The following is a 22,265-nucleotide window of genomic DNA, read 5'->3' as shown; positions in this document are numbered from 1 at the left end:
AAACTTTAGTTCTATATTAGTCATGAGTTATATAATTTTTATGAACCATTAGAGCTACAAGGGACAAGGAAAATAAAGAAGATGAATAACTCTTTATTTTTATTGATGAAGGCACTGAGGCCCATCCAAGGCAAGAGAACTGTCCAATGTAACACAGATAGTTATTATCTAAGCCAAGCTTGGTCAGATAGTCTCCTTTAAATGTTTAGAAATCAATATGAAGAAGTGGTCTAATGTCTGAGATCTGCTTTAAATTAATTCAGTTTGTTATTCTCTTTGGCGGAGAGCTGAAATATGATGGGCAGTGAGTTATTTTTGAAACTGGTTATATGTCCATAGGGGTCATGATATTATTCTGTGTAACTGTATATATTTTCACTTTCCACAATGAAAAGTTTCAATAGCTCCTAAAATAATGAGTAAAGATCTCAGAATTAAGGGGCAAATCTATCTAACTTGTGACTCAAAACTGAATTACAAGACCTGAAACAGATTGTGAACTAAGTTTACTTAACATCACTTAGCTGCGACTGTTGAGGTTTTTAAATGGGTTTTTCCCTCATGACTATAATAAAAGATGCATGTTTCTCATTAGACATGCTAAAACTATCCAAGCTCAGAAACTGAACAAACAACCCACTGAATTAATGAGCACTTAAAATACGAAAATTACATTTGGAACAAAATTAATTCTTTAAATTTAAAAAGGTGGATTTCCCATAACACGTACATGCACAACACATGTTAATGGGTCAGCCTAGTTATATTACACAGGGATTATAATCATCTGCATAATTAAAGCCCTTAAAACAAGCAGAAGATATAGCATTCCGAGTCAACAAAAAGAAGTCAGCAGCTCACTGCTGCAAAACAAACCTTCCTAACAAATCACACGGGCTAGCTACTTAAAAGAGCAAAAGAAAAAGTAAATTTAGTACGTATCATTCACTCGATAATTTACGTAACACCAAATCTTGAGTCCACAGAATGAAATATACTGTAAGAACACATTTTCCATAAGAATTTAAAGAGAGACTAGCAGGGAGTGACAATGTTTTAATAAACTCTTTGTAAATATCCATTTTTAAGGCCATAAAAAACAGTGCAAGGAGGAAAAAGGGAGAAAAAAAGGATTCTTAAGGCAATGCAGAATTCAAAGTCCTAATTTACAGGATACACTATGTTATCGGCAGTATTTCTGGTGGGATTTTTTTCTCTTATAATAACTCTAGAAAATAATTTGGAAAATAAATAAAATTTAAAATACCTATAATCCCATTATCTACTTTTAATATTTGGTTTATTTTTCTCTGGCCTTTTGATTGGTTTTTTCAGTCTTTTTTCTATGCACGTATTAACATGTTAACTTATCTTTTTACTTTTGTAAAGCTAGAATATACTTTCTCTATATCTTCAATTATTTTCTTGGGCCAAATTCCTAGAAGTGGAATTTACTGAGTGAAAGGCTTGAATTTTTTTAAACTCTTGATATGCACTACATTCCGGAAAAGTTAGATCAATTTACACATCCATCAGCAGTATTACTACTCTTTTACCATTTGTATAATTCTGACCTGAAGCCAAACACAGATGATGAGCCTTGGCCCCAAAATAGAAAAAAGAAAACAAGAAAACCTTTTCCTTTCAAAAACAAAGGGTTGATTATAAATACACAGACCTGGAAGGTGAAAATTCAAGAGGGCTGTCTGAGATCTAAAGCCCTGAAACGGTGTGTTCTAGCCGCAATAAACCAGCTGCAGTTGCCCTGAACTCACTGCCACTTGGACTTTGTGGACACGGCTCCCTCTGCTGGAACATCTCCACCCATCCTACTCACTGCCAGCCTTCCTGCCTTTTTCCTCCAGGAATTTGCCAGTAAATCCCCCGCCTAAATTAAATAGTCTTCCACTCTGCTTTGCCAACACCCTCAGATTACCTCTGTTTTAAAGCCCATTTCATATGCTGAAGTGTAATTAAATGGTCTGTCCCACAGACTAGACAGTGACTTCCTTCAGGGCAAGGACTGTTTCTTCATTCCCTGCTGTATCCTCAGCATCTAGCAAAGTACCTGGGATACTGAAGAGAAATTTATTGAATGAATTAATCAGTCACAAAGCAGTAGGTCTAAAGCAGTGGTTAGAGAACTTTTTCTGTCTGTAAAGGATCAGACAGTAAACATTTCAGGCTTTGGGGGCCACATGGTCTCAGTCACGACTGCTCAGCTCTGCCTTTGTAGTGCAAAAGCAGTCAGAGACAATAGCAAATGAATGGACATGGCTGTGTTCCAATAAAACTTTATTGCTAAAACGAGGTGTCAGGCCAGATTTGGCCTGTGGACCATAGTTTGCCAATCAGTCCCTGGTTTCGAGTAAGAAACTCTAAATTTTAAAAAAAGGAAGGAAAATATTACTTATATGTGGAATCTAAAAAAGTGGTACAAATGAACTTATTTACCAAACAGAAATAGTCACAGATATAGAAAACAAACGTTTGGTTACCAAGGGGGAAAGGAGGGGGGAGGGATAAATTGGGAGATTGGGATTGACATATACACACTACTATACATAAAATAGATAACTAATAAGGATCTACTGTATAGCCCATGGAACTCTTCTCAATACTCTGTAATGATCTATATGGGAAAAGAATCTAAAAAAGCGTGGTTATATGTATATGTCTAACTGATTCACAGCAGAAATTAACACAACATTGTAAATCAACTATATGCCAATAAAAATTAATTAAAAATAAAGTAAAAGAAAAAAAAAGATGATGAAAAGATCATAGAGACTTAATCCTTTAAACCTATGCAAAGCTCAGGCTAAATTGTACGTTTAAAACTCAATTATTTATTACCACTTTGTACGCCCAAATTCCTTTTCTCCATGGCTTGGTCTGTAATGCACAGAGTAAAGGGAAAGGAAACAACTGAAGGGAGAGGAGAGGATGGCCCTCTTCAATGGGAACTGAGCACAGGTGTTAGGCCTCAGTCATAGGCCAAGTAAAAATGATCAGCAGCATAAGAAAAGCAGCAGAGGTGGGTTTACACTAGAAGGGACTGGACAGGACTCTTCAATTTGTACATTCATCCTTAACAGATTGACTGAGAATTGGTAAGTCTGGTTTAGACACACAGAGTACCGTGAAAACAGACTGAAGATAATATATATGATAAATAGCTCAGAATTTCACTACACTTTTTTTTTTTTTTGCGATATGTGGGCCTCTCACTGTCGTGGCCTTTCCCGTTGCCGGATGCGCAAGCTCAGCGCCCATGGCTCACGGGCCCAGCCGCTCCGCGGCATGTGGGATCCTCCCGGACCGGGGCACGAACCCGTATCCCCTGCATCGGCAGGCGGACTCTCAACCACTGCGCCACCAGGGAGGCCCTTCACTACACTTTTGAATTATGCATCAAAACAACGTATGTGCTACGTAGAAGTAAAATGTGTAATAATGAGAGCACAAAGGAGAGGAGGGAGAAGCAAAAGAAGATATGCAAATGACCAATAAATACATGAAAATATGCTCAAAAGCATTAGGCATTAGGAAAATGTAAATTAAAACCACCATGAAATAACACTACACACCTACTAGGTCATCTACAGTTACAAAGCCTGCCCATACCAAGTGCTGGCCCAGATGTAGAACCATTGGAACCATCATACATTGATCTGGGCAATATAAATTAAACAGTCACGTAATCACTTAAATCAATAACAATCACTATAAATTAAACAAAAGTAAAATAAACGATCACTTTGGAAAAAAGAAACAAAAAACAAATGTATGTGCTCACCTCCACAGATCAAGGAAAAGAAGGAAAAAGTGACAACATTCAACGAGAGAATGGCCGTTCACGTTTGAAAGTCCATCCCTTCTTGTTGATGCTTTCCTGCCTCTGATTCCACATGCCGGCTTCCTCCCTCCCCGAACCCTCCACTGCTGCCCCAACCCTCCAACACTCTTACTCCTTTGACTGGGACAACAGACAGGAGCTTCAAGACTGAGTCCATGTGGACCATGAGAATCTGCTCTCTCTGGAATGTGCGTGGTCTGCCTGCGAAGTTAGTCTGTTTAATCAGAGCCTTACTTTTCATAGTGCCTTCCTCTTCCTCCTCCTCTGAGTTGATCACCATGGTGCCCAGCTGAGACGGCAACGTGTCATCATGTTCGATCATAGTATTGGCCCCGTCACTCATGGTGCTGGCTACTCGGACGGTGCCCATCTCGTCCCCCGCTGCTCGGACCATCGTGCCAGAATCCATTTCATCCTCCTCCTGGAAAAGGACGAAATCTCAAATGAGGGCGAATTTGATCAAAAGATTGAGTTTTCTTTATGTATAGCTGATTCACTTTGTTGTGGAGCGGAAGCTGACACACCATTTGAAGCAATTATACTCCAATAAAAAAAAAAAGATTGAGTTTTCTGAATTACTCTTACTATCTTGGTGCAAATATTTCTGGATTTGATGCTTACCTGGGTTCTAAACCCAACTTGTAGAACCGAGAGCGCTCTTTATTAATTGAACTATAATTGATGTACAATATTATATATGTTATAGGTGTAAAAGACATTGGGTCACGATTTTTAAAGGTTATACTCCATTGACAGTACTCTTATTCAACCAAAGAAGATCATACATATGTAAAGTCTACATATTTAGTATGGATCCTAGACTCCCCAAAAGGGCCTGGGAAAATCCAGTCTCAGACCTGAGCATTCTCTTTCCCGAATAAAAAGCTAAACTGAAGAAAAGATATGGAGGCAAAAGAATAAAATGTGGAAGTGTCTGAGGAAGCACTGGGAGACAAACAGACACAGACCCAGAAAGCCTCTAGCAAGCCCTGGTCCCAGGCAGGACACGGTCAGCAAGAAGAGCCTCCAGTGCCAGGTGGAACCCACATCTCCAACTCACCTTACCTGGCTGGCAATCATGAAATAACAAGCACTGATGCCCGAGGCCCACCACAACGCCTGCCACTGCCACTCACTGAGTTTTCTTCATCGTCCTGGTCCACCTCCCGCTGCTGGGCTTCCTGGCGTTTCAGCTTCACGTCCATGGCTTCGTTAATTAAATCCCGCAGTATGGACACTCCTTTGGCACTCTTGACAAATGGGTGCTTAGCAAGAAAGTTGAAGACGGTTTATATGGCACCAGTGCCAAAACACTGCCTGGCACACAGTAGGCACTTGACAATCTTTGTTGAATCAATCAGTGAATCTAATCTTTCTCTTTATGCTTTGGACTACAGCTAACCCACACTTGCTTTATAATGGTGAGCAGGTGCATGCAGGCTTGGCCCATCTTTTCTGGCTTGGCTGGAATGTTTCCTCCATTTCTCTCTACCAACTCTGGAGATTCTCAACAGGCTGGCATTGTCCCCTAGAGGAAGTTCTGTAAACATCTTGGGAGCTTGTTGCTACAATGTTTGGAGAACACAAACTACATGGGACATAGGAAAAGGGGCAGGGACACAAGTAATCCCGTAACGTGTGGAACAGACTTATACAACAACAAACCACAGCAAATTCTCCATATCTTTAAAATGTCTCAGAGTACATATACACTTTGATAAATAATGCCTACGAACTTCTTTAAGTGATAAGCGAAAAAGTCTAGTAATTTGGGAGGTGATTCTGGAGAGGGGGCTTAAGCGGAATAAAGACATTGTTCAGAAATCACTGAATAGTTTATTTCTCCTGCTTGTTCTTTCTATTCAATGTCCTATAGCATTTCCAACTATGTATTTAGGTAAAAAGGATTTTAGTGCCAAAGTGCAGTTACTACAGAAATACTAAAACTGGTCACTGATATGTAACAGACGTAGGCCCCAATATTATTCAATCTGCAAAGACACTTGAAACACAGGGATATTGCTGACTTTCCTTCATAGAAATAGTTTAAAGTTTTTAATGTTAATACCATCTTATATTTTTGTTGTCTGCCTTTGTAACACAGTAAGAAATCTATACTGTGAAAGTTACATGTGGAAATTCTTTTTTTTGAGGGGGGGGAGCATTGCCTATTGTTTTCCAAACTTATTCTGACATTGCCCTCAGTGTTTATCTGTAATCCATTCTCTGTTACCCAGCACCCACCAGAGGATATGGGCTCCAAGGTCTTTGCAAGGACCCTAGAAGCGGACAGTATACCTCAACGTGTGGTATGATCGAAATACAGAAGACATCTTGTCGATAAAACTGCATCAGTACCCCATCCAGGCAGGAAAAGAATTTGCCACTGCTCTTGGAAATAAGACCCAGCTCGTTTGCAAGAATATTGTATTTCCTTGTTCTCTCCACTGGGCGAGTCTATAAGATCATTTCCCTCCTCTTATATATAAATGAGTCTGCCCTGTTATTACTTAACATTAGATTTCTGTTACTGTCCATACACTCATTTTCCTGTGTTTCTTGAATGGAATGGTTTCTGTTCTTTTTACTGCTCTTAAATCTAAACTCATTCATGATGCTAGATACAGTTGTCTCATTACTTCATTATGTCTATAAATTGAAAAGCTGGAGCATTTCTATACTGACATTTGTATTATTATAAATTATTATCCTCATATTTCTCCATCACAGCACCAACATTACCCTGATTCTTTTTAAACTTTGGGCATAAATAGATTTTAGCATCTATGAGTTTCATTCCAAAAGGATTATAAATGTTAAAAAAATATGTATTGGTTATAAAAAGGGGGCATTGGATCTGACATGACTGAAAACCATTGGCCTAGCTCAGTAATAAAAGCAGGTATTTGTCAAATCCATTACATACTATCTTTAATATGTGTAAAGCATTGTTCAAAGTCATACATATTATATCACTTAATCTTCACAACCAACATATAGGGCAGGTACTTGATCTCCACTGTATAGATAAGAAAACTAAAGTAACAGAGAGGTTATGTTACTTGCCCAAGGTCATAGAGCTAGCAAACAGGGAGCTATGATTCAAACACCAGGACAGGTTCTAGAATCCAAGTTCCTAACTATTAAGCATACTGCCTGCCAAACCCCACCCATCCTTCAAGGCCCAAGCACACAGGTTACCTCCTCCAGGAAAGCAGTCCTGATATCTTTAGTCCAAAGTGGCCTCTTTCCACCCTGAGCTACAACAGCACCTACCGTTGATGCCAGTTCTCTGTCAGAACTGGGTATCTTTAATGGCACTCCTGCTTTGGGATCAAAAAGACTTAGGTTCTAATCCTGGCTTCACTGTTTACCAGCTAAGTGGCTCTAAATGAGTTAACCTCTCTAAATCTTCATTTTCTCACCTATAAAAGTAAATTAATACCCCTCTCTCACAGGGTGTATGTGATGATTAAATGGCACAACATGCAAAGTACCTAGCACACAGTAGGTGCTCAATAAATGTCAGTTCCTGTTCTCTAATCCCATAGAGCCCTGTATTTTCTTATTATCTTGTTCAATGATTTAACTTTATTCTCTATGTCTTTTCTAAGCAGTTACATTCAAAGGGAATATTTTATACCTCTTTACCATCTCAATGTAGGTGGGTTAACAGCATCTTTTGGTCAGCCTGTGAATGAAACAGGAAGAGGCAGCACCCCAGGGTGATTCATACCTGTAGGAGTTGAGTGGCCGTGGCTCTCTGCTCAGGGCTCTTTATGAGACACTGCTTCACAAAATCCATGAAGCTATCTGACCACAGTTCTGGCTTTCGGAATGTGGGAGGTGGGTTGGTAGGAATCATGAAGATTGCCTAGTTTAAAAAAAAAAAAAAATTGGCAAAATAAAAGTGATGCTCCAATAAAAATGACTGGGAATACATTTGGAGTTTGATAAACTGATTTTTCTCTTCTCCACTACAAGCACATCCAAATTACAACAAAAATCCAGGTATCTCAAAGTAGATCACTATAACAAATATAATAATAGTGAAAATGTTTGAAATATTGTGAGAATTACCAAAATGCGACATAGAGACACAAAGTGAGCAAATGCTGTTGGAAAAATGGCGCTGATAGAGACTTCCCTGGTGGTCCAGTGGTTAAGGATCCGCCTTCCAGTGCACGGGACGTGGATTCGGTCCCTGGTCAGGGAACTAAGATCCCACATGCTGCGGGGCAACTAAGCCCACACGTTGCAACTACTGAGCCCGCGTGCTCTAGGACTGCGTGTCACAACTAGAGGGAAGCCCGCACGCTGCAACGAAGAGCTCACATGCCGCAACTAAGACCCAACTCAGCCAAACAAATAAATTAATTAATTTTAAAAAATAGTCTTTAAAAAAAAAGAAAAAGAAAAATGGCACTGATACTTTCTTAACACAGGGTTGCCACAAACCTTCAATTTGTCAAAAACTCAATAGAGTGAAGCACAATGAAATGAGGTATGTCTGTATTATTTATTGAGTTTCCAATAAAAGAGGTACAGTTTTTTAAAAACATAAAACTCTTGGGGCTTCCCTGGTAGTGCAGTGGTTGACAGTTTGCCTGCCAATGCAGGGGACACAGGTTCGAGCCCTGGTCTGGGAGGATCCCACATGCCACAGAGCAACTAGGCCCATGAGCCACAACTACTGAGCCTGCGCGTCTGGAACCTGTGTTCCAACAACAAGAGAGGCCGCGATAGTGAGAGGCCCGCACACCGCGATGAAGAGTAGCCCCCGCTCGCTGCAACTAGAGAAAGCCCTCGCACAGAAACGAAGACCCAACACAGCCAAAAATTAATTAATTAATTAATTAATTTTTAAAAAACAAAAAACCCCATAAAACTCTTTGAAATAATCAGCTTAAATTATATTCTTTAAATCTAAAAATATAACGAGTAAATCTTCCCACCCTTCTCCACTTCTGCCCCCCCAAAAAGACAGGAGCTTATCTTTGGGCACATGAATACTTTTTTAAAAACTGGGGGCTTCCCTGGTGGCGCCGTGGTTAAGAATCCGCCTACCAATGCAGGGGACACGGGTTCAAGCCCTGGTCCGGGAAGAGCCCATATGCCATGGAGCAACTAAGCCCATGTGCCACAACTACTGAAGCCCACGTGCCTAGAGCCTGTGCTCCGCAACAAGAGAAGCCACTGCAATGAGAAGCCTGAGCACCGCAACAAAGAGTAGCCCCCACTCACTGCAACTAGAGAAAGCCCGTGCGCAGCAACAAAGACCCAACGAAGCCAAAAATAAATAAATAAATAAAATACATTTTAATAAATAAATAACTGTTAAGTCTATTAACAGAAGGACTCCTTAATCAGAAGAGAGGAAGGGCTGAGTTGGGTGGTATGGAGAAGACTACGGAGCCGCTGAAGAAGGTAGGGTCAAAGGCTTGTAACAGTGCTATCATGAGGGGTTCTAGGGGTGGGGAAAGCCTGGAAACTGCTTAGCGTAGCTACACTGAAGGAGTTTCAGTGGAGACTGAACCTACGGGCCCTTCATACTCTAAAAGTGGATGGAAGTTGGAGAGTACAGAGCCTCCAGAACTTATACATGTAAATACCTATAAGGGCCAGGCAGGAAAAAGACAACAAATGAATCAGACTGGGTGTCAGTGACATGAGTTTAAAAAAATAGTCTACTTTCCTCTTAATACTACTATAAAAAACATTAGAGAAAACACTGCAGTAAGTGATACTTGGCGAATAGGGAATTGTGGAGACTGATAAAGTGGAAAGACCATGCCCCGTATAAAGGAGAGGACTGCTGCTCAGCTCCAGTTAGTGTTGTTAAAATGTGAGTACCTGAACTATTAAAAACATATACACTGTACAAGTCAACCACGCATTTCCTGGCCCACGTCCTACCAGAGGGCTATTAATACACAACCTCTAGAATGGAGAGGGGTGGATTACACTTGATTTCATTAGTGACTACAAACTAGTGGAAGTGTATCATCATCTGGAGTCTAGACTGACATTTATCAATTATTTACAATTAATTCATTTATTGTTTGGTACCCAACCAAGTAAGTCATTTAACTAAGTTTCTAATGATCAGCGGTAACTAACCACCCCACTGGTTTTCTGTCCATTTCCTTACCCTCATAGGATGGATATCAGCATATGGGGGCTTTCCTTCAGCCATTTCTATGGCTGTTATTCCCAACGACCAGATGTCTGCCACACAGTTGTACCCAATTTCCTGAATCACTTCTGGAGCCATCCAAAATGGTGTTCCTATCACTGTATTTCGCTTGGCCATGGTATCCTAAAATAGAAAGGAGAGAGATCAACACTAAGCAATAAAACTGTTGAGAAAAAGAGTCCCTTCCAGCAATAAGAAATGTCTTAGACTTGAAATACATACACAAACCATACTCAAGCATGATTGATCAAGCAAGTCACAAAAGAAATTCAAATGACACAGAAACATAAAAGATTCTCAATCAATTATTAAAACACAAAAAATAATCAATCGAGCTTCCCTGGTGGCGCGGTGGTTGAGAATCTGCCTGCTAATGCAGGGACACGGGTTTGAGCCCTGGTCTGGGAAGATCCCACATGCCGCAGAGCAACTAGGCCTGTGAGCCACAACTACTGAGCCTGCGTGTCTGGAGCCTGTGCTCCGCAGCAAGAGAGGCCGCGATAGTGAGAGGCCCGCGCACCACGATAAAGAGTGGCCCCCACTTGCCACAACTAGAGAAAGCCCTTGCACAGAAACGAAGACCCAACACAGCCAAAAATTAATTAATTAATTAATTTTAAAAAATCAATCAATTAATGAAACACTAAAATGAGATTGATTACTAATAACTATTGCTGATAATAGCATAGATTAAAATACAGGCACTAAAATACAATGTTATAGGAGCATAAACTGATACAATGTTTTAGTATGCAACTTGGTGATATTTATTAACTTTATATGTCCATATCCTTTGATTCAAATCTATTTCTAGAAATGTGTCCTATATGTAAGTACCCCAAGATATATGCACAAGTACTGTAGAAATATTTGTAATAGAAGGGGGGGAAAAAGAAAAAAAGGAAAACACAAATAACCAACTAAAGGAAGTAAGTTAAATATAATACATATCCATACAATGAAAAAAAAAGACCTAGATACACTTTTCTGACATGGAAAAAATGTACAAGACACATTGTGAAGCAAAAAACTTATGTTCAAAATTATATATAATACAGCCTTGTCTTTGTAAAAGAAAAACAATGATCAAAACAACAATAAAACAACAACCAATAATAATAAACATTGTTGTTACATGGATAGAAAAGAAAATCTCCAAGTAATATACACCAAAGTATTAACAAAGTATTAACAAAGTATTAACTAGAAGACAGAATTACGAAAGACTTACTTTCCATCCCGTATACTTTTGTTAACACTCAGCTGGATTATGTGAGTGTGTATTACATGTGCAATCAGGAAATTTTAAAAAGAGAAAATTTAAGAAAGAGAAAATATGTGTATACATATATGATTTTCTTTTTTATAATATATATCTATTTTTATATAATATTATACTGTATATATATACTTACTTTGGGGCTTAAATAATATATGAATATAGTACACATGGGCAAATAACTACTTGCATACTTTCCCAGAATAGCATGGCCCTAATGAAAGAGAACCTTTCTAGAATTCCTGTGTTTTAGGAAGAGAAGGATTTTAAACAGAACTAAATAGACAACAGGACTTCCCATCATCATCATCCATGTTCCTCCTAAAATGTCTATCACTTAAGTTAGGTTATGCCAGTCAGGAGCAAACAACAGGTAATATTTTTAAATTGATCTCACTTTGTCAGTCCTATGTAAAAATTTAACAGAGGAACTAACTTACTGCTTAAGTCATTTCCTTTGCTCTGAAACTTCAAATTTGCACCATTCAAGTGGTGACAGTCAATGTTGTTGTCAAGGTTTATTTCCAATTAGAAATGGATATCTGGATAACTAAACGTTTTTTGAACATTAAGAGTAATAAGTAGATACTAACCTAACTAGATCTGTATTACAAAGTTATATTAGTATAGTAGCATAGCAATGGAAAATATTAAGTCCAGAAACAGATTATGGTATACAAACACACACACACACCCCTATATGTATATAAATGTATAATTTGAAGATATGATTAAAACATCATTTTTAAATCAGCAAGCAAAGGATAGATTACGGGGGAAAAAAGCACTGGGCAACTGTCTATTCATTTGTAAGATTCTACACTTAAATTCCTACCTTATGCTTTCACCAAAGTAAGTTCAAATAGCATGAAAATTTAAATAACAAAGAACAAAATCCAAAAAGTACTAAAGTATAGATGAATAGCTATACAATGTTGAAGCAGAAAAGGACTTTTAAAGCATAACATCATGAAGATGGCAATATTTTCCAAATTGATTTACAATTCAACACAACCTGAACACAATTCAATTCAATCCCAACCAAAATCTCAATGACGTCCCACTGTTTGTCCTTTTACTGTCATATCCAAAAAATCACTGCCAAGACCAATGCCAAGGAGCATTTTCCCTATGTTTTCTTCTAGGAGTTTTTGGGTTTCAGGCCTCATATTTAGGTTTTTAATCCATTTTGAGTTAATTTTTGTGGATGGTGTAAGAAAGGGGTCCAGTTTCATGCTTTTGCATATGAATATCTAGTTTTCCCAAGATCATTTATTGGAGAGACCATCTTTTCCCACTGAGCATTCTTGGCTCCGTTGTCAAATATTAGTTGACCATATAAACATGAGTTTATTTCTGGGCTCTCAATTCTGTTCCATTGGTCTATGTGTCTATTTTTATGCCAATACCATACTGTTTTGATTACTTTAGCTTTGTAATAGAGTTTGCAATCAAGAAGCGTGAAACCTCCAGCTTTGTTCTCCTTTCTCAGGACTGCTTTGGCTATTTGGGGCCTTTTGTGGTTCCATATGAATTTTAAGATTGCTATTTTCTATTTCTGTGAAAAAAGTCTCAGTTACTAAATGCAATTGATATTTTAAATTGTAGTATCTTTTACACAGCACCAGGAGATTTTTTTTTCAGTTTGGTTTCCTTATTAAGATTGTAATTTAGATAATACTGTTTAGTACTGTTTACTTATGTGCTAACAACAAAATCTTTGGAAGGGCCCACAAATCACAGTATGGAATAAGTTCCTGAGTTTTTTTTTTAAATATCAAAGCAATTTTTGTGCTGTTGCAATACCTATGAAACTCTCTAACATGTTCCAGGCAGATTTAAAATTTTTAAAAATAAAACCTGTATATATTACCAGCTCTAAACAAACAAACTATATATGTATATATTTTTCTACTACCCAAGAAAAATGACAGATAACATTGTTGCAAATTTTAGTATATATCTGTCCAGAACTCCTTCTATTTTTCTACACATATTTCACACATATTATCTGATTTTACAAAATCAGATAATTTTAGACTTCCTGTTTTAAAACAAGGTTTATTTCATTGCCATGCACTACTGAGGTAGGAGGAAAATCAAGAGTCTGTATTTTGGAACCAAATGAGGAGAGTGTTTTCAGTAAAGCCAACTGCTACCTGGAGGCTGAATGAGGTGACATTCTGTCTTATTCAAGGAAAGCCATTTAGATTTAATTCTTCTTCCTTTTATAAACATGATGATGTAGCTCAATAGAATTTTAACTTCTACTCCATTATTTCCTGGTTTTGTTTTTATCTTTATCAAAGCTAAACAAAGTTAAACTATGGGACCTGAAGTCCAGGAAAGGATCTAAAATAACCTACCAGCTCCTTTGTAACCTATTGGTACATTTTTAAATTTTTTACAATTCAATTATATCAAATATTATATTTTTAAGTAAATAAATAAAAGGAACTCCTTCTCAAGAAAGACCTGAAAGTTACCTATACAAGTAACATTTTTACTTACTGTAAGCTGACCTGCTACCCCAAAATCTGCAAGTTTGGCATGACCTTCTGTATTTAGCAAAATATTTCCTGCCTTGATATCTCGGTGTATTTTTCTCATAAAATGAAGGTATTCCAGTCCCTTAAGTGTTGACTGTAATATTGTAGCTATTTCATCTTCTGTTAACTGAAAAAAGAATGAGAAGTTAAAATGCTATTAGTTTACATCAGCACATTTGAAAAAGGAAAAAAATAAATAAGACCCAAACTCCTTTCCTAGAATATACAATCTTATTCAACGTGTGAACAGCATTTGACAGCCATCTCTATGCTGACCACTCCCAAAGTTATATTTCCAGCCCAGATCTCTCCCCAAATATCAGATATATATATTTGCCCACACAACACCTCCAAATGAATACCTAACAAGCATCATAAGCATAACATGTCAAAATCAAATTCTTTATTTTTACCACCACCCTATCCGTTTCTTTACCACCCACTCACCTACTCTACTCTTCCCATGGTCTCTCTCTCAGTAAAAGGCAATTTCATTCTTCCAGTTGTTCTGGCCAAAAACCTTGAGGTCATCCTTGGCTCTTCTCTATCTTCAAAATATATGCAACTATATCCTCTGTAATCACCCAGATCCAAGCCACCATAATGCCCTGCCAGAACTATTCTAATAATCTCCTAACTGGTCTCGTTGCTTCTGCCCTTGACCCTTTACATTGTATTTTCCACACAGCAGCCATAATGAACCGTTTAAAATACAAGGCATATCTGCTCAAAATTGTCCAGTGGCTTTCTAAGTCACTCAAAATTAAAGCCAGTCCTCACCAAGGTCTTACCTTATCTGGCTCCCAGCTACCTTCATCTTCTATCACCTTCTACCTTGCTCATCCTGTTTCAGCCACATAGGCTACCCTGCTATTCCTTGAACACTCTAAACACACTACCACTTCTGGGCCTTTTTATCTGTTCCCTCGGCCTGCAGTGCCCTTCAACTAGATTTCTGGATGACTTGGTCCCTTACTTCACTGTCTCTGCCCAAATGTCACCTCATCAGAAAATTAGAGAGGCCTTTGCTAGCTCTGTCCATTCCTAGACCATTCTCTATCCCCTTATCCTACTTATTGGTCATTGCAGCATTATCACCACCTGACATACTATACATTATCTGTATACCTATTTGTGTGACATCTTCCCTATTAGAAACATAAGCTCCATTTTAAAATGTCTTTGATTTGCTTACTATTGAATCCCTAGCACCAACAAAGCCACCTAGCACACCGTAGGTCCTGAAAAAATATTTGCTGAATGATGATGAGTAAACGTAAGCAAGAATGCGGGAGACTAACAGAATATCTGATCGGTGCAATGCTGACTTTGTGCTGATCCAACCCCAGTCCTAAACAAACTCAATCAACAGACTCTCAATCAGTCCCCTTCTGACAAACAACTCATATTTAGAAGGGAATATGCTGTGGTGCAAAAAATATGCAATTGGGAACTAGAAACACCTAGTTTTTACTCTTGGCTCTACTTTCTAGTTGTGTGACTTCAGCAAGTTATCTAATGTCTCTTAGTCTCAGTTGCTCCATCTATAAAATAGGCAAATCACCTTTCTTCAAGATCGTCATGAAAATCAAATGATATAGTAAGGCATGTAAGAATCCATGTTGTTTAATAACTATTACAGAATCAATCAATCAATCACCAATTTCTTTTTTTTTTTCTGTATGCGGCCCTCTCACTGTTGTGGCCTCTCCCGTTGTGGAGCACAGGCTCCGGATGCGCAGGCTCAGCGGCCATGGCTCACGGGCCCAGCCGCTCCGCGGCATGTGGGATCTTCCCAGACCGGGGCACGAACCCGTGTCCCCTGTATCGGCAGGCAGACTCTCAACCACTGAGCCACCAGGGAAGCCCAGTCACCAAATATTTAATAAGCATCTATTATGAGGCAGGCACTATGCTAATATTAAAAATAACTAAAAAATATTAAGCATTTCATCTATGCTACACACTACTTTTATAATCTCACTTAATCCTTATAAAAATTGAATGAGGGGCTTCCCCGGTGGCACAGTGGTTGAGAATCCGCCTGCCAATGCACGGGACACGGGTTCGATCCCTGGTCTGGGAAGATCCCACATGCCGCGGAGCAACTAAGCTCGTGTGCCACAATTACTGAGCCTGTGCTCTAGAGCCCGTGAGCCACAACTACTGAGCCCACATGCCACAACTACTGAAGCCCGTGGGCCTAGAGTCCGTGCTCCACAATGAGAGAAGCCACTGCAATGAGAAGCCTGTGCACCACAACGAAGAGTAGCCCCCGCTCGCTGCAACTAGAGAAAGCCCACGTGCAGCAATGAAGACCCAACACAGCCAAAAATAAATAAATAAATAAAAATTAAAAATTAAAAAGTCGAATGAGGTAGGTACTATTATTATCTTCACCGTTTTATAGATAATGAAGGTGAAGCACAGACAAGTAATTTGTGCCAAAGGTCACAGAGCTAATAAATGACAGAGGTTTCATTAAAATCCAAGCAAACGCTATTGGCACAGTGGCAAGCAAGAGTTTGGGGTACCTTCTGTGGCCAAAGAACAAAGTTCATGACTTACTAACTCTTTATTCTAACCAGCTGAGTTAATCAGTTAAGGCAGCACTGCCCAACAGAAATATAACGTGAGCCACAAATATAACTTTTAATTTTCTAGTAGCCACACTTTAAAAAGAAAATGAAACAAACAAAATTAATTTTCATTGTATATTTTACTTAACCATATTTATCCAAAAATATTATCATTCCAATATACCAAAAAGTTAAAGATTTTCTATGTTCTTTTTTTGGTAATAATACTTCAAAATCTGGTATTTTATATTACAGTACATTTCAATTCAGACTAACCACATTTCAAGTCATCGATAACCACAGGGGCTAGCTATCAGGCTGGACAGTGCAGAGTTAAAACATTTCGCAAAATAAGATGTAATAGTTAAAGATTAGCACTTAATAGTTAAAAATTACAATGAATGTAATAAACTAATATTAAAACATCAAAAAACATCAAAAGCATCATTAAAATTAATTTTGGATTGTTTTAAAATACCTGAAACAAAATAACTTAATGCTGCATATAAGAAACCTTGGAACCCAATTTTTAATTCAATAAATTAACTATTGAAGCTTTGGGACTTCTTAACATATGTCTTACGTTAGGATATTACTCCTAGCTAAGGAACGTGCTGTTTAATTAGACAAACATGCTAACTCTGAATAATGTAAATTAAGAAAAGGATATAGTAGTATGGATAATCCAAGTTAAAACTGAGTTTTAAAACACTCCCACCTTATAATTTGTAGAGCACCTCACAATTTACAAAGTATTTTCACAAAAATTAATTTTCAAAATTCTGCATATACTTAAAATAGGTACTATTATTCCCATTTTTCTTATTAAAACAAAACAAAAAACTAAAGGCTAAGGAAGTCCCTGCTTCTACTCGTATTCGTTCACAGTCCACATGAAAGTTATCTTTTTATTTTTTTTATAGTTATATTTTTATTTTATATTTTAATAAATTTATTGGCGTATAGTTGATTTACAATGTTAATTTCTGCTGTACAGCAAAGTGATTTAGTTATACATATCCATACATTCTTCTTCATATTCTTTTCCATTATGGTTTAATCACAGGATATCAAATATATTGGGTGGCCAAAAAGTTCATTCAGGTTTTTCCATAACATCTTATGGAAAAACCCAGCTGAGGAGATTGTTTCAAGATGGCGGAGTAGAAGGACGTGCACTCACTCCCTCCTGCGAGAGCACCAGACTCAAAACTAACTGCTGAACAATCACTGACAGGAAGACACTGGAACTCAACAAAAAAGATACCCCACATCCAAAGACAAAGGAGAAGCCGCAATGAGATGGTAGGAGGGGCACAATCACAAGAAAATCAAATCCCATAACTGCTGGGTGGGTGACTCACAAATTGGAGAACACTTATACCACAGAAGTCCACCCACTGGAGTGAAGGTTCTGAGCCCCACGTCTGGCTTCCCAACCTGGGGGTCTGGCAACGAGAGGAGGAATTCCGAGAGAGGCAGACTTTGAAGGCTAGTGGGATTTCATTGCAGAACTTTGGCAGGACTGGGGGAAAAACAGACTCCACCCTTGAAGGACACACACAAAGTAGTGTGCACAGCAGGACCCAGAGGAAGGAGCAGTGACCCCATAGGAGACTGAACCAGACCTACCTGCTAGTGATGGAGGGTCTCCTGCAGAGGTGGGGGGGGTTGGCTGTGTCACACCATGAGGACAGGGACACTAGCAGCAGAAGTTCTGGGGAGTACTCCTTGGCATGAGCCCTCCCAGAGCCCGCCATCAGCTCCACCAAAGAGCCGGGTAGGCTCCAGTATTGGGTCGCCTCAGGCCAAACAAGCAACAGGGAGGGAAGCCAGCCCCACCCATCAGCAGACAAGCAGATTAAAGTTTTACTGAGCTCTGCCCACCAGAGCAGCAGCCAGCTCTAGCCACCACCAGTCCCTCCCATCACGAAACTTGCACAAGCCTCTTAGATAGCCTCATCCACCAGAGGGCAGACAGCAGAAGCAAGAAGAACTACAACCCTGCAGCCTGTGGAACAAAAACCACATTCACAGAAAGAGAGACAAGATGAAAAGGCAGAGGGCTATGTACCAGATGAAGGGACAGGATAAACCCCCAGAAAAACAACTAAATGAAGAGGAGATAGCCAACCTTCCAGAAAAAGAATTCAGAATAATGATAGTGAAGATGATCCAGGACCTCGGAAAAATAATAGAGGCAAAGATCGAGAAGATGCAAGAAATGTTTAAGAAAGACCTAGAAGAATTAAAGAACAAATAAACAAACATGAACAATACAATAACTGAAATGAAAAATACACTAGAAGGAATCAATAGCAGAATAACTGACACACAAGAATGGTTAAGTGACCTGGAAGTCAGAATGGTGGAATTCACTGCCGTGGAACAGAATAAAGAAAAAAGAATGGAAAGAAATGAAGACAGACTCTTAAGACTTCTGGGACAACATCGAATGCAACAACATTCACATTATAGCGGTCCCAGAAGGAGAAGAGAGAGAGAAAGGACCCGAGAAAATATCTGAAGAGATTATAGTCGAAAACTTCCCTAACATGGGAAAGGAAATAGCCACCCAAGTCCAGGAAGCACAGAGAGTCCCAGGCAGGATAAACCCAAGGAGAAACACACCAAGACACATAGTAATCAAACTGACAAAAATTAAAGACAAAGAAAAATTACTGAAAGCAACAAGGGAAAAATGACAAATAACATATAGGGGAACTCCCATAAGGTTAACAGCTGATTTCCCAGCAGAAACTCTACAAGCCAGAAGGGAGTGGCATGATATATTTAAAGTGAGGAAAGGGAGGAACCTACAACAAAGATTACTCTACCCAGCAAGGATCTCATTCAGATTTGATGGAGAAATCAAAAGCTTTACGGACAAGCAAAAGCTAAGAGAATTCAGCACCACCAAACCAGCTCTACAAAAAATGCTAAAGGAACTTCTCTAAGTGGGAAACACAAGAGAAGAAAAGGACCTACAAAAACAAAACCATAACAATTAAGAAAATGGTTAATAGGAACATACATATCAATAATTACCTTAAACGTGAATGGATTAAATGCTCCAACCAAAAGACACAGGCTCACTGAATGGATACAAAAACAAGACCCATATATATGCTGTCTACAAGAGACCCACTTCAGACCTAGGGACACATACAGAATGAAGGTGAGGGGATGGAAAAAGATATTCCATGCAAATGCAAATCAAAAGAAAGCTGGAGTAGCAATACTCATATCAGATAACATAGACTTTAAAATAAAGAATGTTACAAGAGACAAGGGATCAAGGGATCAATCCAAAAAGAAGATATAACAACTATATATGCACCCAACATAGGAGCACCTCAATAAATAAGGAAACTGCTAACAGCTATAAAAGGGGAAATCAACAGTAACACAATAATAGTGGCTGACTTCAACACCTCACTTACACCAACGGACAGATCATCCAAACAGAAAATTAACAAGGAAACACAAGCTTTAAGTGACAAAATAGACCAGATCGATTTAATTGATATTTATAGGACATTCCATCCAAAAACAGCAGATTACACTTTCTTCTCAAATGCACATGGAACATTCTCCAGGAGAGATCACATCTTAGGGCACTAATCAAACCTCAGTAAATTAAGAAAACTGAAATCATATCAAGCATCTTTTCTGATGACAACACTATGAGATTAGAAATCAATTACACAGAAAAAAAAAGTAAAAAACAAAAACACGTGGAGGCTAAACTATACTTTACTAAATAACCAAGAGATCCCTGAAGAAATCAAAGAGGAAATCAAAAAATACCTAGAGACAAATGACAACGACAACACGATGATCCAAAACCTATGGGATGCAGCAAAAGCAGTTAGTTCTAAAAGGGAAGTTTACAGCAATACAAGCCTACCTCAAGAAGCAAGAAAAGTCTCAAATAAACAATCTAACGTTACACCTAAAGGAACTAGAGAAAAAAGAACAAACAAAACCCAAAGTTAGCAGAAGGAAAGAAATCATAAAGATCAGAGCAGAAATAAATGAAATAGAAACAAAGAAAACAATAGCAGAGATCAATAAAACTAAAAGCTGGTTCTTTGAGAAGATAAAACAAAATTGATAAACCATTAGCCGGACTCATCAAGAAAAAGAGGGAGAGGACTCAAACCAGTAAAATTAGAAATGAAAAAGGAGAAGTTACAGCAGACACCACAGAAATACAAAGCACCCTAAGAGACAACTACAAGCAACTCTATGCCAATAAATGGACAACCTGGAAGAAATGGACAAATTCTTAGAAAGTTATAAACTTCCAAGACTGAACCAGGAAGAAATAGAAAATATGAACAGACAAATCACAAGTAATGAAATTGAAACTGTGATTAAAAATCTTACAACAAACAAAAGTCCAGGACCAGATGGCTTCACAGGTGAATTCTATCAAACATTTAGAGAAGAGCTAACACCCATCCTTCTCAAACTCTTCCAAAAAATTGCAAAGGAAGGAACACTCCCAAACTCATTCTATGAGTCCACCATCCCCCTAATACCCAAGCCAGATAAAGATACTACAAAAAAAGAAAATTACAGACCAATATCACTGATGAACATAGATGCAAAAATCCTCAACAGAATACTAGCAAACAGAATCCACGACACATTAAAAGGATCATACACCATGATCAAGTGGAATTTATCCCAGGGATGCCAGGATTCTTCAATATATGCAAATCAATCAATGTGATACACCATATTAACAAACTGAAGAATAAAAACCATATGATCATCTCAATAGATGCAGAAAAAGCTTTTGACAAAATTCAGCACCCATTTATGATAAAAACTCTCTAGAAAGTGGGCATAGAGGGGACCCACCTCAACATAATAAAGGCCATATATGACAAACCTAAAGCAAACATCATTCTCAATGGTGAAAAACTGAAAGCATTTCCTCTAAGATCAGGAACAAGACAAGGATGTCCACTCTTGCCACTATTACTCAACATAGTTTTGGAAGTCCTAGCATGGCAATCAGAGAAGAAAAAGAAACAAGAGGAATACAAATTGGAAAAGAAGAAGTAAAACTGTCTCTGTTTGCAGATGACATGATACTATACATAGAGAATCCTAAAGATGCTGCCAGAAAACTACTAGAGCTAATCAATGCATGTGGTAAAGGTGCAGGATACAAAATTAATGCACAGAAATCTCTTTCATTCCTATACACTAATGATGAAAAATCTGAAAGAGAAGTTAAGGAAACACTCCCATTTACCACTGCAACTAAAAGAATGAAATACCTAGGAATAAACCTACCTAGGGAGACAAAAGACCTGTATGCAGAAAACTATAAGACACTGATGGAAGAAATTAAAGATGATACAAACAGATGGAGAGATATACCATGTTCTTGGATTGGAAGAATCAATATTGTGAAAATGACTATACTACCCAAAGCAATTTACAGATTCAATGCAATCCCTATCAAATTACCAATGGCATTTTTTACAGAACTAGAACAAAAAATCTTAATATCTATATGGAGACACAAAAGACCCCAAATAGCCAAAGCAGTCTTGAGGGAAAAAAACAGAGCTGGAGGAATCAGAGTCCCTGACTTCAGATTATACTACAAAGCTACAGTAATCAAGACAATATGGTACTAGCACCAAAACAGAAATATAGATTAATGGAACACGATAGAAAGCCCAGAGATAAACCTATGCACCTATGGTCAATTAATCTATGACAAAGGAGGCAAGGATATACAATGGAGACAAGAGAGTCTCTTCAATAAGTGGTGCTG

The 22,265-nt window shown here is 38.3% G+C and overlaps 1 protein-coding gene across 1 annotated transcript in view; it reads right to left on the bottom strand.

The window, feature by feature from the left end:
* STK4 (serine/threonine kinase 4) overlaps window positions 1-22,265 on the bottom strand; it is a 94,149-nt gene that overhangs the window by 54,852 nt on the left and 17,032 nt on the right. The window contains exons 5-9 of the mRNA XM_007464783.1: window positions 13,846-14,010; window positions 10,011-10,178; window positions 7,596-7,733; window positions 4,996-5,124; window positions 4,094-4,280 (exon numbers count right to left, since the gene is read on the bottom strand). Coding sequence (XP_007464845.1) covers window positions 4,094-4,280; window positions 4,996-5,124; window positions 7,596-7,733; window positions 10,011-10,178; window positions 13,846-14,010 — 787 coding nt within the window. The remainder of the gene's footprint in view (window positions 1-4,093; window positions 4,281-4,995; window positions 5,125-7,595; window positions 7,734-10,010; window positions 10,179-13,845; window positions 14,011-22,265) is intronic.

Source organism: Lipotes vexillifer, unplaced genomic scaffold (assembly GCF_000442215.2).
Source record: "Lipotes vexillifer unplaced genomic scaffold, Lipotes_vexillifer_v1.1 scaffold53, whole genome shotgun sequence".
NCBI classification, from domain to species: domain Eukaryota; kingdom Metazoa; phylum Chordata; class Mammalia; order Artiodactyla; family Lipotidae; genus Lipotes; species Lipotes vexillifer.
The sequence above is the reverse complement of the archived record's forward strand: the minus strand, read 5'-3'. Positions and strand labels throughout refer to the sequence as shown.